The sequence below is a fragment of the Rhopalosiphum padi genome, chromosome 2 (genome assembly GCF_020882245.1).
Source record: "Rhopalosiphum padi isolate XX-2018 chromosome 2, ASM2088224v1, whole genome shotgun sequence".
In the NCBI taxonomy this organism is placed as follows: Eukaryota; Metazoa; Arthropoda; class Insecta; order Hemiptera; family Aphididae; genus Rhopalosiphum; species Rhopalosiphum padi.
Genome location: NC_083598.1, coordinates 8,196,858 through 8,209,215, shown reverse-complemented (window position 1 = coordinate 8,209,215; position 12,358 = coordinate 8,196,858). Strand labels below are relative to the sequence as shown.

The window sequence follows — 12,358 nt, the reverse complement described above, 5'->3', positions numbered from 1 at the left end:
TATTGATATAAACTCTAATATGTCAGTACATTATTTAATGACTGGAATTAACAATTGAAGAAGTATAATAATAATTATTTTAAATATTTTACTATATAATTTACTATATCTATTTTTATTTTTATAATAGATTTATACTATATAATATAGTATATACCAACGGTGAACGGTTTACGGTTCTTAATCTTTTTAGTTATGCGGACCACTAATTTTGTAGAAAAAAATATTGAGGCCCACTTATTTAATAAACAGATAAAAAAACAGAATTTGTTTTTAATAATTAAATATATTTTAATATGATAGTGTACTAGCGTTACATGGGTTTTTACGGCAACTAACAATAATATTTATCAATTACGAACAGCCCAAATAATAACAACAAAATTAATTCTGTGAAAATGTATATAATATTTAAGACCAGTAAAATAAATAGTAGTTTTTATATATTATTATATATTATAATATGTCTGCAAGAGGCACCATGAAAACTCAGATTAATATAATAAATATTATTATGCGCATTTTCGTATTTTAGCTATAATCCCGCTCGATTGATTGTCGATAGGTAACGTACTTATATAGTTATATAGTTATAAATTATAATTATAATTATCGTGACGAAGCGTATGTTTGGACTCCAAACTTTGGAGTTCATAATTGTTTGTTTCAAAACAATTTTTTTTAATTTCGAAAAATTACTGACGATTTTAAATTTACTAACCTAATATGAATAATACGCGTATATTATGTCTAATGTTATTTAGATGCTTTAAACATTTTGTATTTATTATTTTTGTTTTATCTATCCATTTAAAAATGCTTATAATGTATATCAGGGGTGGCCAACTTTAATAGACTTGCGATCGACTTGCTTTTTTCTAAATATAATTTTTATATTCCTGGGATATAATAATATAATTATTCACGAGAGTTATTAATTCAACATAAATATTATAATATTGTTTTTAAATTTTAAATCAACAACCTCTATCGAGAGTAAAAGTCATTACTTATATGATTGGTATAATGGTGACATGGTGTATATTGACGAGTACAATATATACTATGCCTACCCAGGTTAATTTTTATCAAAAACAAATACTAAACATAAATTAATTATTGTATTTATTTTAATAAATATATATTAAATCTTTTTTAAGGGGGCTCCAATATCAGTAGTCTTAACTCAAAGATTTAGACCAGGCATTGGTCATTGCGACAATAGAAAAATTTAATGGTGATGATTTACATTTAAGGTTTGGATTTTTATAATGTTGGTGACAATTAATATACTTTGATTTTGTGTTAACTTTTATCAATCACATTAAAAATTAAATATATAGTATAAAATATAAATTTAAGACTGCTAAGTGTTAACTGCATGTTGTATAAATTAAATAATGACTTGCACAGACTTCAACGATAAAATATTAGAGTACTGGCTGTCATTTTATATATATATATATGTTATATTGATTTTATTGATTTTATAAAGAAAATGTTATCAAAATATTTACTTAGTTATCCAATAATGGATGTTCACTATTCGTTTAATTTTGAAAACATTAAAAAAATACGTATTTATACATTTATTATATTAATTATTTTTAGGGAAATTTTTATTGTTATTTTCAAACATATATGCATATTGCATATTGAGGAGTCAATTCTTAATATTAAGTTATTGACTTTTAATACATATAGGCCTTATAAATATAAAATTATAGACATATTAGATTATACGTAATAGTATTTCAATTATGGTGCAAATTAAAAATAGGGCTTGGTACTGCCTGTTAAAAACAAAAAAGAAATATTATCCTCTAGAAACTCCATCAAAAAATTAAACTAGACGTGTTACAAAGAGGGTACACGATTGTTATATTATATACTTATAAATAGAGTCCTGTAAAGAATAGTCTATGGAAATTATGTCGAATTTTTAACAACAATTCTCCGGGAACATGATCATCCCTTGAATATTTTTCAAATTTGTACCAAAGAGCATAGGTCATGTATGTATTAGTTACTTGAGTTTAAATTTTAATCTATTAATGATTTGTGGATCGATCCCGGAAGTACTGCAACTCCGGGCCAATCCGCGGTGGAGTAGGAGCAAGCCCCTTGTCTCCACCAAAAGTCTAAAAATTAGTTTAACATTTGAACCACTTCATAAGTGATTTACCAGATGTTAAGCTGATAAGAACAGATACTACACTTTTGATCTTAGCCATTAGGCCGAGAAGCGATAACTGATTATTTACAAACATTAAACTATATACAAAAACTCACGCGTCTGACGTGTGGAGATGCATACTAAACGTACAGTCGTTAACGCGTGATTAGTGTTTTTTTGGGTACAAATAGCATCATTAACTACGACTCTGTTATAATTAGTACTGTACTAATTTATTTTAATAACGACGTTACAATGTCGTTAACGCTTTGTGTAAAGTAAATAGCGATCGTCGTTGTAATACGAAACCGATGGGTTTGTACGCGCCATCTACCGGTCGTACTACATAACCAATTTGTACATACTGGAAATCACACCAGCTTTGCAATTATTATGCAATTTTGATACTAAATTAGAAAAAAATTAAACTATACCAGCGGTCCCAAACTGTGCACCGCGAGCACTTTCTAAGGGCACCGCGGTCTACGTAAAATTGGTTTAATTGGATCAACGAGTGTTTTTTTTTGTTCTGTCTTTCATGTTATTCACAGCAGGGCACCATGGCTAAATTAGGTCCAAAAAAAAGGCACCGCGGAAAAAATTTTTTTGGGTACCACTGAACTATACAGTATACACTATACACCATAAACTTTGCTGTGTATTATTGTTTTATAAATTTAGTATCCTAACAACAACTTGTCAGAAAATATACAGTCAATAATGATGTAGGTAATTTAAAAAAAAATCTGAATATCAATATTCAATATTATTTTTTTAATAGATTTTATTTGCAAATACTTGTGTTTATTTATTTTTTTAACTATATTACTTATTCATTGTGAAATTATCGCTAACAATCACACAACTGGTTCTAATGCCTCAGAACGGTTACGACGATGACAACACATATAAAGCGCAAGCGGTTTGTTATGGCTCTGGATCAAAATGGTTATAATGTCATGAGAACTTAGCGAAAACACTGTTGTATAATATCGACGAGACTACACTATCATCTTCAATATAAATAAACATAGTAATATAGTTTATCTATCATTCACGGAAACCACATAATAGATCTATCATTCATCTCAGACATACACTTTACATATATTTATATGGGTCGATCCCGGAAGTACTGCAACTCCGGGCCAACCCGCGGTGGAGTAGGAGCAAGCCCCTTGTCTCCACCAAAAGTCAAAAAATTAGTTTAACATTTGAACCACTTCATAAGTGATTTACCAGATGTTAAGCTGATAAGAACAGATACTACACTTTTGATCTTAGCCATTAGGCCGAGAAGCGATACCAGTTAAATTTAAAACATCAAACTATATAAAACAACTCACACGTCTGACGTGTGGAGATGCATACTAAACGTATAGTCATTAACGCGTGATTAGGATTTTTCTTTGGGTACAAATAGCATCATTAACTACGACTCTGTTTTAATTAGTACTGTACTAATTTATTTTAATAACGACGTTCTAATGTCTATAACGCTTTACCCAAAGTAAGTTATGATCGTCGTTGTACGAAACCGATGGGTTTGTACGCGCCATCTACCGGTCATACCAAGCAACAAACTTGTACGTACTGCACATCTTGTCCACTTTCCAAAATACAATTATAATACTAAACGTTGAAAGAAATAAACTATAGTTTTTGCCAGGAGAACTAGCCCGTAATTGTCTTTGTCACGAAACAAGTGGCCAATTCTAGTCAGTGGTTTTCACAATGGTGAAAATAATTGGCGTTAATACGTGCAGCGTGCGGCTGCAATAACCGGTTTGGTTTGAGAACTCGTGGCTAACGGGCTGGACATGTCGTGAGGGCCACGGTACTCACGGGCCAGTCTACGTGGCGAGGACTATTGGTACAGTGGAGTTCAGTGGATAATTAATAGAGGTATTTGAACGGCTATCAAAATCGTGTCCTGAAAAGTATGTATTTAAAGTCCTCACTATACCGGTGTCATTTTACATTTAAACATTTTATAATTTTACTATAGCATGATGTCCCTCTTAGAGAAGTGTGACATGTACCAAAATCAGTAGCTATATTTTATTTTAAAATATACATAGTAAATAATGCAGCTATATGGTAATCCATTTAGATTCTTGATACACGTTAATGTATTGATTTATTATTTCGAGTACATACAATAATGTATATCTTCCTTATTTAATATTTATCCGTATTAATGTGAATTTTGTTCGTGTGTTGCTTCAATTTTTAACTTCAATATCTTGTATCTTGAATTAAATTTTATAATTTTGTTTAATTTTGCAAAAGTATAAGACCTGGGTGTAATTTACGGGAAATCGTAAGTTTCTAAACGAGTGTAGCAGGTAAAAAATTACATAGATATGTTAATTCTTACATATGTGATATGTAAGTTTCTACATAGAAAAAAAGGTACGTACCTATGTAAGTTCCTACACGGGTGGAAGACAGGTGTTTAGGTACAAAAAATATACTTAATACACAATATTTTATATAATATTATAATTTATAAGTTATCAAACTGATGAAAATGTCTTAAAAAAATAAAAATATCATAATACCAACATTTTATTTTCATACATTTTATTATAAAATATCAATAGTAGTTATCAAAGTGCTTAAACTATTTCAAGTTAATGCTTACATAAAAAAAAAAACTGCAGATAGTCACCCAAAAACAAAAATCTGTCAAAAATATGCCGAAAACGAAAATTTTATAAATGAAAAAATTATAAACTATTCAACAAAAAAAATTAACTAATACGATAATCGATTATGTTAAACATTTTAAGTTTTCGAAATAAACCACAAAAAATATAATTTGGGTATAATTTATTTTTAATTTTTTATATATTTATAAATATTTATATATATTTTATTATTTATATTATATTAAAATATATGACAATATCATCAAATTTATAACTCATAAATTATAGTATTATATAAAATATAGTATTTTTATAATTATTGAATAATTTTATGTATTAATATTATATTATGTAGTGTAGGAATTTACATATGTATTATTTTTTTTACCTGTTACGTCTCGTACTTTTGTGTGTATGAACTTACATTCACCCTACTTTACAAATCACCTTTTTACATTTGATAAGAATTCAGGAGCAGTTTACTGTGTAATTTTGTGTTTACCTGTACGTTGGGCGCAGTTTACAATCTAACGAAGGTCCGGACTGGGTCACTGTGCTACTATTCTACAGCACAGTATGCCGCGTACTACGGTTATGTAAAAAAATGTATAAATATTAGTCCGTCTAATTAGTAATTAATAATTATGTAAGAGCTTATATTTTATGCCAATAATACGAAACAATACAAGTTTACAGTGCGTTCGGCAGTTGGCAGGATTATCACAAAAACACAGTGGAACTGTGGAAATCAGGAATTATTGTGACTCAGACACTGAGGTTAATTGTAAACGAGTATTTAGCAAATAAAAAATTATCAAAAACCGTCTACGCGCTCCATTATCTGGATCAATGGTGGATTTGAGGGGGGTGACGATGCGATTACCCCCCCCCCCTTGGGATTTTTTTTACTTGAATTATATATTATATTGATTATTCATAGAATATGAAATTCATAAGTCATAAACTCATGGATGCGCAGAACAGAGTGTAGTATCTATCAATCTATGATACAAATTCGCCCCCTCCTTAAATGAGCTTCAGATCCGCTACTGGCTAGGATGCTTTTTAATTAATGTCTGTAGAAAAAGAAGTATTAAATGATTTAAAGTTTGAAGATATTTTGGACATTATTAAAAACTCATCTCATACTTTATCTAAATTATTATCGTACAAAAAATTACATTAATATATAATTATAATTTATTTAATTTAATTTGTCATACTGCTACTTGGTGTTACTGATTTATACCTATGTAATGATATATTTTACATTTTCTTTGTAATCAACACAGAAAAAGTTCCTAAATCCTAATTCTTATAAAATGTTGGTTAAGATAGAAATACTATTGAGAAAAATTTAATATTTTGTTAGTTTAAGTTGGGCCGTAAATGTGGGAAAATGGGCTGATTGCATACAGAGAATAGTGGGCCAAAACCCTTCCTGTCCGGCCCAGAATTCTAACCATTCAGTTTTACATTAGGTGTCCAGTGAGTCACTATTATCGGAGTGTTAAATTACTTAAATTTGAATTCAATGGATAATAATATATCATTGTGTACGAAAAATGATTCTGAATAGAGACGGTCAGCTAACCTATATCATTAAGTATATTTAATGGTATATTTTTTGATATTGCTATTAAAGTAATTTATTTTACTTTTGATTTACAGAAGGTTGATCAATCTTTTTCGAAAGTATTACATTTGTTATATTGTAAGTATTTATTTATTATAATAATATACAATATGCATATTATATCAACTTAATATCTTATACATAATACATAAAACTCAAAAAGAAACAATACCTATCTGTAAAATGTAAATATTGTAAAACACTAAAACAGTACAATTACTAAAATTGATTCATAGTGTAAATAGTGAGTACCTTAAAATAAATCAAAGACAGCATGATGAATGGTTTTTGTGTGAATTAAAATTTATATCCGAAAGTTTATTTTGAATTATATACAAACTCCTCGTATGTATATTCTTATAATTAGGAGTTCAACCTATCATTCTTAGAAAAATTCTCGATGACCATTGGATTTAGTCTGTACTCTGCATCTGGTCACTTTTTGTAAATAAATTATTGTATTTAATTGATTTTTGAGTGGCGTAATTCTTAATTACAGTGGTGGGAAATTCATTTCCATAATATCTCTTTGTATTTCGTTTCCTAATAAACAGGAAAAAACTAACATCAAGATACTTTACTGTTGTAACTGAAATAACGTGTGGGTGTAATTTATTATTGTATTATTATTATTAATAATTTATTACCGATATGTTTTTGAAAATGTGCGCGCGAATCTCCGTTATCATCACAAATATTATCAGCATCACCACGTCCGTTATCAATCCACACGTCACTAATAGTTGGTTTTAGGAGGTGTCGAAATGTGGTGGGCGAAAGCTGCCGTGCGTATCGCTTTCCACTCCACTGTCTCCACTACCAAAATGCCCCTCAGCCCCGCCACAGCGTAGAACGTAGTATCAAATTAAATAATATGGTCGGTCACAGATAATGGTGCATTTCACATTTTCACGAAGTTCATCATCATTCATCATTTACCTTGATTCAAAGTCTTGGAAGTTCTCTGTGTCCGCAACCGACTGTGGTATTATGTAAACGTTTTCCCGACTGATCCCACCTAGTGCTATCCGGTTTCGACAAATCACAGACAGACTACTGTTTATGTGACTAAAAAATAATAATTAAATAGGTACCTATAAAAAAAAAAAAAAAACATTTAGTCGGATGCAGGACACGAATGACGATGTACTCACGTTCGTCGACTTCAAACTCAAATATCGACATTTCAAGTATCAACTACCGTCGTATAATGGATCACAACAGTATGACTGACATATTATTGGGGAACATAGTAAACACTTACGATACGTAGTGTCAAATTTTGTGTGTCCGATCAAACAATACTACGATAAGTATCGTTAATGAAGTAAGTTGGTGTTAATATGTTTTTTTTTTTATTCATTGATGTTGTTTTATTGTTTTCCTAGTAGTACAGTACAGATTGAAGTTCAAATTTTGTGACAAAAGTTGCAATGCAAAAGGAGGGCAAACCCAGGTTTTTAAAACACCATAGCAATAGTGTCCGAGGAGTAGCGTTTAGTCCTCGAGTATGTTAATATTGGCACTTCAAAATATATTTTTACTTTACTTTAGGTAATTTAATGTATTTTTCTAGGACCGTTACCTATTCTGCTCTGGTGCTTACGATGGTAAGGTCAATCTCTATTCCTCGTTGCGTATGGAATTACTTATGTCATATTCTATTACCACAATGGCTGTTGCAAAAAATGTAAATGCAGTTAGGTTCACATCTGATGGTTCTAGGGTAAATATAATTTAAAAACTAAATGTTAATTATGTGTATTTTAATTTCTTGTTTATAATTTAATTTTACAATAAGTATAGTTTGAATAAAACTGTCTATAAATTGTAACCACAAATTAATATTAAAACTATTAGGCAATAACTGTGGAAGCACATTTTTTTAAATATTAGTCATGTAAAATAAATAAAGATTTTTTTCTATTATTATTGCCTATCTTTAGTATCACATTTATAATGTTTCTGATGTTGCAATACAGAAGTTGCAATACCACAAAAGTATTAAATTATATGTTTTAATAACCAATCATGCAAGAAATTTGCAAAAATAGAAATTTAAATTCTATTCATATTGTTTGTTATAATTGTTTTCTTTTTTTAATAACATGATGTGTAAGTAATTATATAGCTATTATTAGTACTAATTAATTAAATTTTTTGTGTTAAGTTAATCTCATGTTAGTAAACATTATATTTGCTTTTATATAATTCATTCATTTAGAGATAATATTTCTGCTTTTAAATTGTTACAAGTAATTGACTGAAGTTGACTGATGATAAATTTAGTTTATATTTAGGTTGTGTAATTATTATTAGAATATATTTTTTTAAACTTGCATTTGATAATTTCTTGAATTATTTAAAATAAAAAATACATCAAAGTCAAGTATAATAGTAAATTAAACATACTCTTAATTTTCAACTTTATTTAAAAATAATTAATTTAATTTTTGATATTCATATTATATTATTATTTATATATTTAGTACTGCAACTATTAACTCTGAAGCCCGTGTGCAAAATTCATTTGGAGGCCCCAAATGAATATTGTTATTTTTTACTTGATTTTTGTATTACTACAGTAATTAATTAGTACTTTTTTAGTATTTTAACTTATATGGAATAATTTCTGATATTATCCTTACATTATACTAATTAAACAAGAAGTTAACCTTATTATTAAATATATATGGTTATTATGAAATTTTATTCCAAAATCAATTTTAATAATGTTATCTCTAAATTAAATACATATATGATATTTTTTGTAGATTTAAAGTTTAAAGCACTTAAAAAAAATTAAAAATTAATTAAATGAAAATGTTATTATTTTTGTGATTCATAAAATAAATAATTATTAGCAAGTATACTTGATGCTAACATTATAGCCTATATAGTTACCTTAAAATAAAAACAATATTATAACCATTATTGCAACAACTCACTATGCTTGTAACTCATCGAATTTCCATAAAAACAAAATACTGATGATCAATACATGTTTGAAACCAATCTATTAATAAACATTATAAAATACTTAATATTATTATATTAGTATTTGATATTCGTATACTATTTATCCTCAACTTAATAATTATGCCTGTAAATAATTTACTTTAAAAAATAAAAACGTAAAATCAAATAATATTTGTAGCATGAAAAAGTAAAAAAAAAAAAAATATTGAAACAGACAATTTAACATTTTAGATTTTGGTTTTAGAGGCCTCTTAGAGCTGGAGATCTATGTGAATTGCACATTTTGCGTATTTGCTCATCTAGTAGTATACTAAAAACATGATTCATAATGTTGTATAGCATTCATTATTTATATTTTTTAAATGTTTGATTCATATAATTATTATTAGTTAAAAATAATTTTTTATTAGAACGTTTATAATAAAAAATTTCTTATTTCTTATCATATTTAATTTCCAAAGCTCCCTTTTATATCATTATTCATTAACAACATCTTTCACTTTGACTTCAAAATACCCTTAATAACTGATACACCCGAACTATACTATAAGCATTTCAAAAATTAATATGCATGTCGTAGTTCTTCCAATAGGAGGTCTCTACAATCTGTAATTTCTGTCGCTATTATTATTGTATCATCTATTGTACTAACTTATTGGCTATTGCTCCTAGTTTCCTACATGTAATAGATTGTATGAATAAACAATTAAAAAAAAACAATATATATATCATATTTCTATAACTTGAAAAGCTATTTTTAATCATAAAAATTAGAATCATTTTTAAAAAATTATTTTTTTATAGATTTTAGCTTGTACAACATCTAGAAGGCTTTCAGTTGTTGATGTTGAACGAGGAGAACAACTATTAGCCTATGATAATTGTGCAGCAAGTGGGAGGGATAGAACTGGTCTAGCTACTGATCCTACATCACCTAACATTGCGGTTTCTGTAGCTGTAAATGGCAAAGGTCTTACGTTATTAGACTTACGAATGCCTTTACCTCTAGATTATGTATATGATGTTAGTAATCAAACAAAATGGAGCTTACAAGTAATTTTAACATTGTAATTATAATTTTCATTTTTTTCAGCTACATTCTAGTACTATTCGTGATATAGTTTTTCTAGAATCATCATGGCCCTGGGCAACTAGTAGCGGACTTCTCAGTACACTTGTCACTGCAGGTTCAGATGGTTGCTGTAAAGTGTGTACAATGGACGGCCGAATATTACACACATTTTATTCAGGACGTCATCTGAACACCGTTTGTCCAACACCAGAACCGTATCAAGGGTTTTTGTCTAATGGATTTTATAGTATGCTAATTATTGTTTAATTAACAATTTTATTTTTCTTAACATAATATGTATCATAATCAAGCTTTATTTTTATGATACCTATTTTTAATTAATTAATTAATTTATTGCATTTGTTTAGGTGTTATTATGAGTGGGGGCGATAAAATTACATCATATGTCCCTAATTTGGGTATTCAAGAGAGCTTTTGTGAAAATCGTGATAAACCAATATGGAAAGTCAGATACACATCAAATGGTAGTTTTCTATATTCTGTATGTGAAGGTGGCGTTGTTAGAAAATATCGAAGGTATCCAGATAGACATGAATATCTTGGAGAAGTGTATACTCATAAAGGAGATATACAAGACTTAGATATATCTCCATATGATGAATGTATCCTTTTAATATTTTAAATGTTTAATAAAATGAATTATTTTGCTAGATAATTTAAGTAATATTTTAACAAAAAGTTGATAAATAAGTACTTAAGACAAGCAATGAAAATTTTTTTTTCATGTTAGTTACATTCATAATGTAACAAAGAAGGTTTAGTTTAATCCATAATTTTTTTTACATAACATAATATCAAGATTTGTTAGAATTTTCACTATATAATATATGCAAGGCCGTAACGGGAAATTAATTTAGGGTGTCGGTTTTAAGCTAAATAATTGTATTTTTGAGAAATACTATCCAGACTTTAGCAGGTTTCTTTTTCTTTACAGTCTTAGCCTGATATATTTCTTTAACAGGTCTTTAAAATGTGTTTGAAATCTCTGTTTAAAATAATTTCATATTATTATTTAATAATTAACATATTAAAATAATTAGTTTAAGAATTATTATATATTTGTTGACATTTCCGTGAATTTTAATTTATTTTCTAAAGATTAATTAATATTCTATGATATTTTTTCTTAACTTAAATAATAATCAGACCTTATTACAGCATCTAAAGATCGAACAGTGGGAGTTCTACGTCTAGGAGCTCCTAGTCATGGTTGGACAGACTATGGTGAACTAACGTGATAACTTAAGCAATATTTGGACGAAATACAAAATTAGTTTAATTATGATATATGTAAATTTGTATACTTATGAGTATGTTATAAGGGATTTTTTAAAAATATTTTTAATGCCAACCAATGCACCAAATTAATGTGTGATATTACTGATATTTAATGTAAAACAAAAATTATACCATTTTGGACAAATTTTATTAAAGAAAAAAAGAAAAAAGTATATTTATAGTTTTTTAACAAATGTAATTCTATTTTTTTTATTTTTTTAATGAACTATGAAGTATAATTTAAACCCAGATTGTGAATTACTCATGACAACTTAAACCCTTTAAATAAATATTTACTATTATTCAAAAAATTTTAATACAATAAAATTAAATAATAATATTTGATCTGAGAATGCTTAAAAAATTGCTAATATAATGTACTAGTACGTACAAATTTATTTAACTTCTTAATTCTCACTAGTTATCTAACTATAATCCTCAGTGATATGAATAGGTACATATGTTTGTATGTTTATGTGTTTAAAGGTGATAGTTACCTGACCTTCAATTCAATTATTTAAAAAAAAAAATGACTGTATCAT

The 12,358-nt window shown here is 27.7% G+C and overlaps 1 protein-coding gene and 2 non-coding genes across 4 annotated transcripts; 1 reads left to right on the top strand and 2 right to left on the bottom strand.

Moving 5' to 3' along the window:
* Positions 1-2,056: 2,056 nt before the first annotated feature.
* LOC132923546 (U2 spliceosomal RNA) lies at positions 2,057-2,250 on the bottom strand. The gene has a single exon (XR_009661201.1). It is a non-coding gene; the product is annotated as a U2 spliceosomal RNA (small nuclear RNA).
* Positions 2,251-3,286: 1,036 nt separating this feature from the next.
* On the bottom strand, positions 3,287-3,480 carry LOC132923545 (U2 spliceosomal RNA). The gene has a single exon (XR_009661200.1). It is a non-coding gene; the product is annotated as a U2 spliceosomal RNA (small nuclear RNA).
* A 3,763-nt stretch (positions 3,481-7,243) lies between these two features.
* LOC132921760 (uncharacterized) lies at positions 7,244-11,989 on the top strand. 2 transcript variants are annotated; one of them, XM_060984950.1, is made up of 7 exons: positions 7,244-7,793; positions 7,858-7,974; positions 8,043-8,192; positions 10,250-10,468; positions 10,539-10,764; positions 10,886-11,140; positions 11,685-11,989. In XM_060984950.1, the coding sequence occupies exons 2-7, from the start codon at positions 7,900-7,902 to the stop codon at positions 11,774-11,776; spliced, it is 1,017 nt and encodes a 338-aa protein (XP_060840933.1). In that variant the 5' UTR covers positions 7,244-7,793; positions 7,858-7,899; the 3' UTR covers positions 11,777-11,989. The 2 variants fall into 2 exon arrangements, with proteins under 2 accessions (XP_060840933.1, XP_060840932.1); XM_060984949.1 differs by having other exon boundaries at positions 7,245-7,793; positions 7,855-7,974.
* The last annotated feature ends 369 nt before the right edge of the window (positions 11,990-12,358 follow it).

Coding starts and splice junctions, on each gene's coding strand:
- LOC132921760 (XM_060984950.1), top strand. CDS start 7,900: ATGCAAAAGGAGGGCAAACCCAGGTTTTTAAAACACCATAGCAATAGT. Junction 8,193..10,249: donor TCACATCTGATGGTTCTAGG/GTAAATATAATT, acceptor ATTTTTTTATAG/ATTTTAGCTTGTACAACATC. Junction 10,469..10,538: donor CTCTAGATTATGTATATGAT/GTTAGTAATCAA, acceptor CATTTTTTTCAG/CTACATTCTAGTACTATTCG.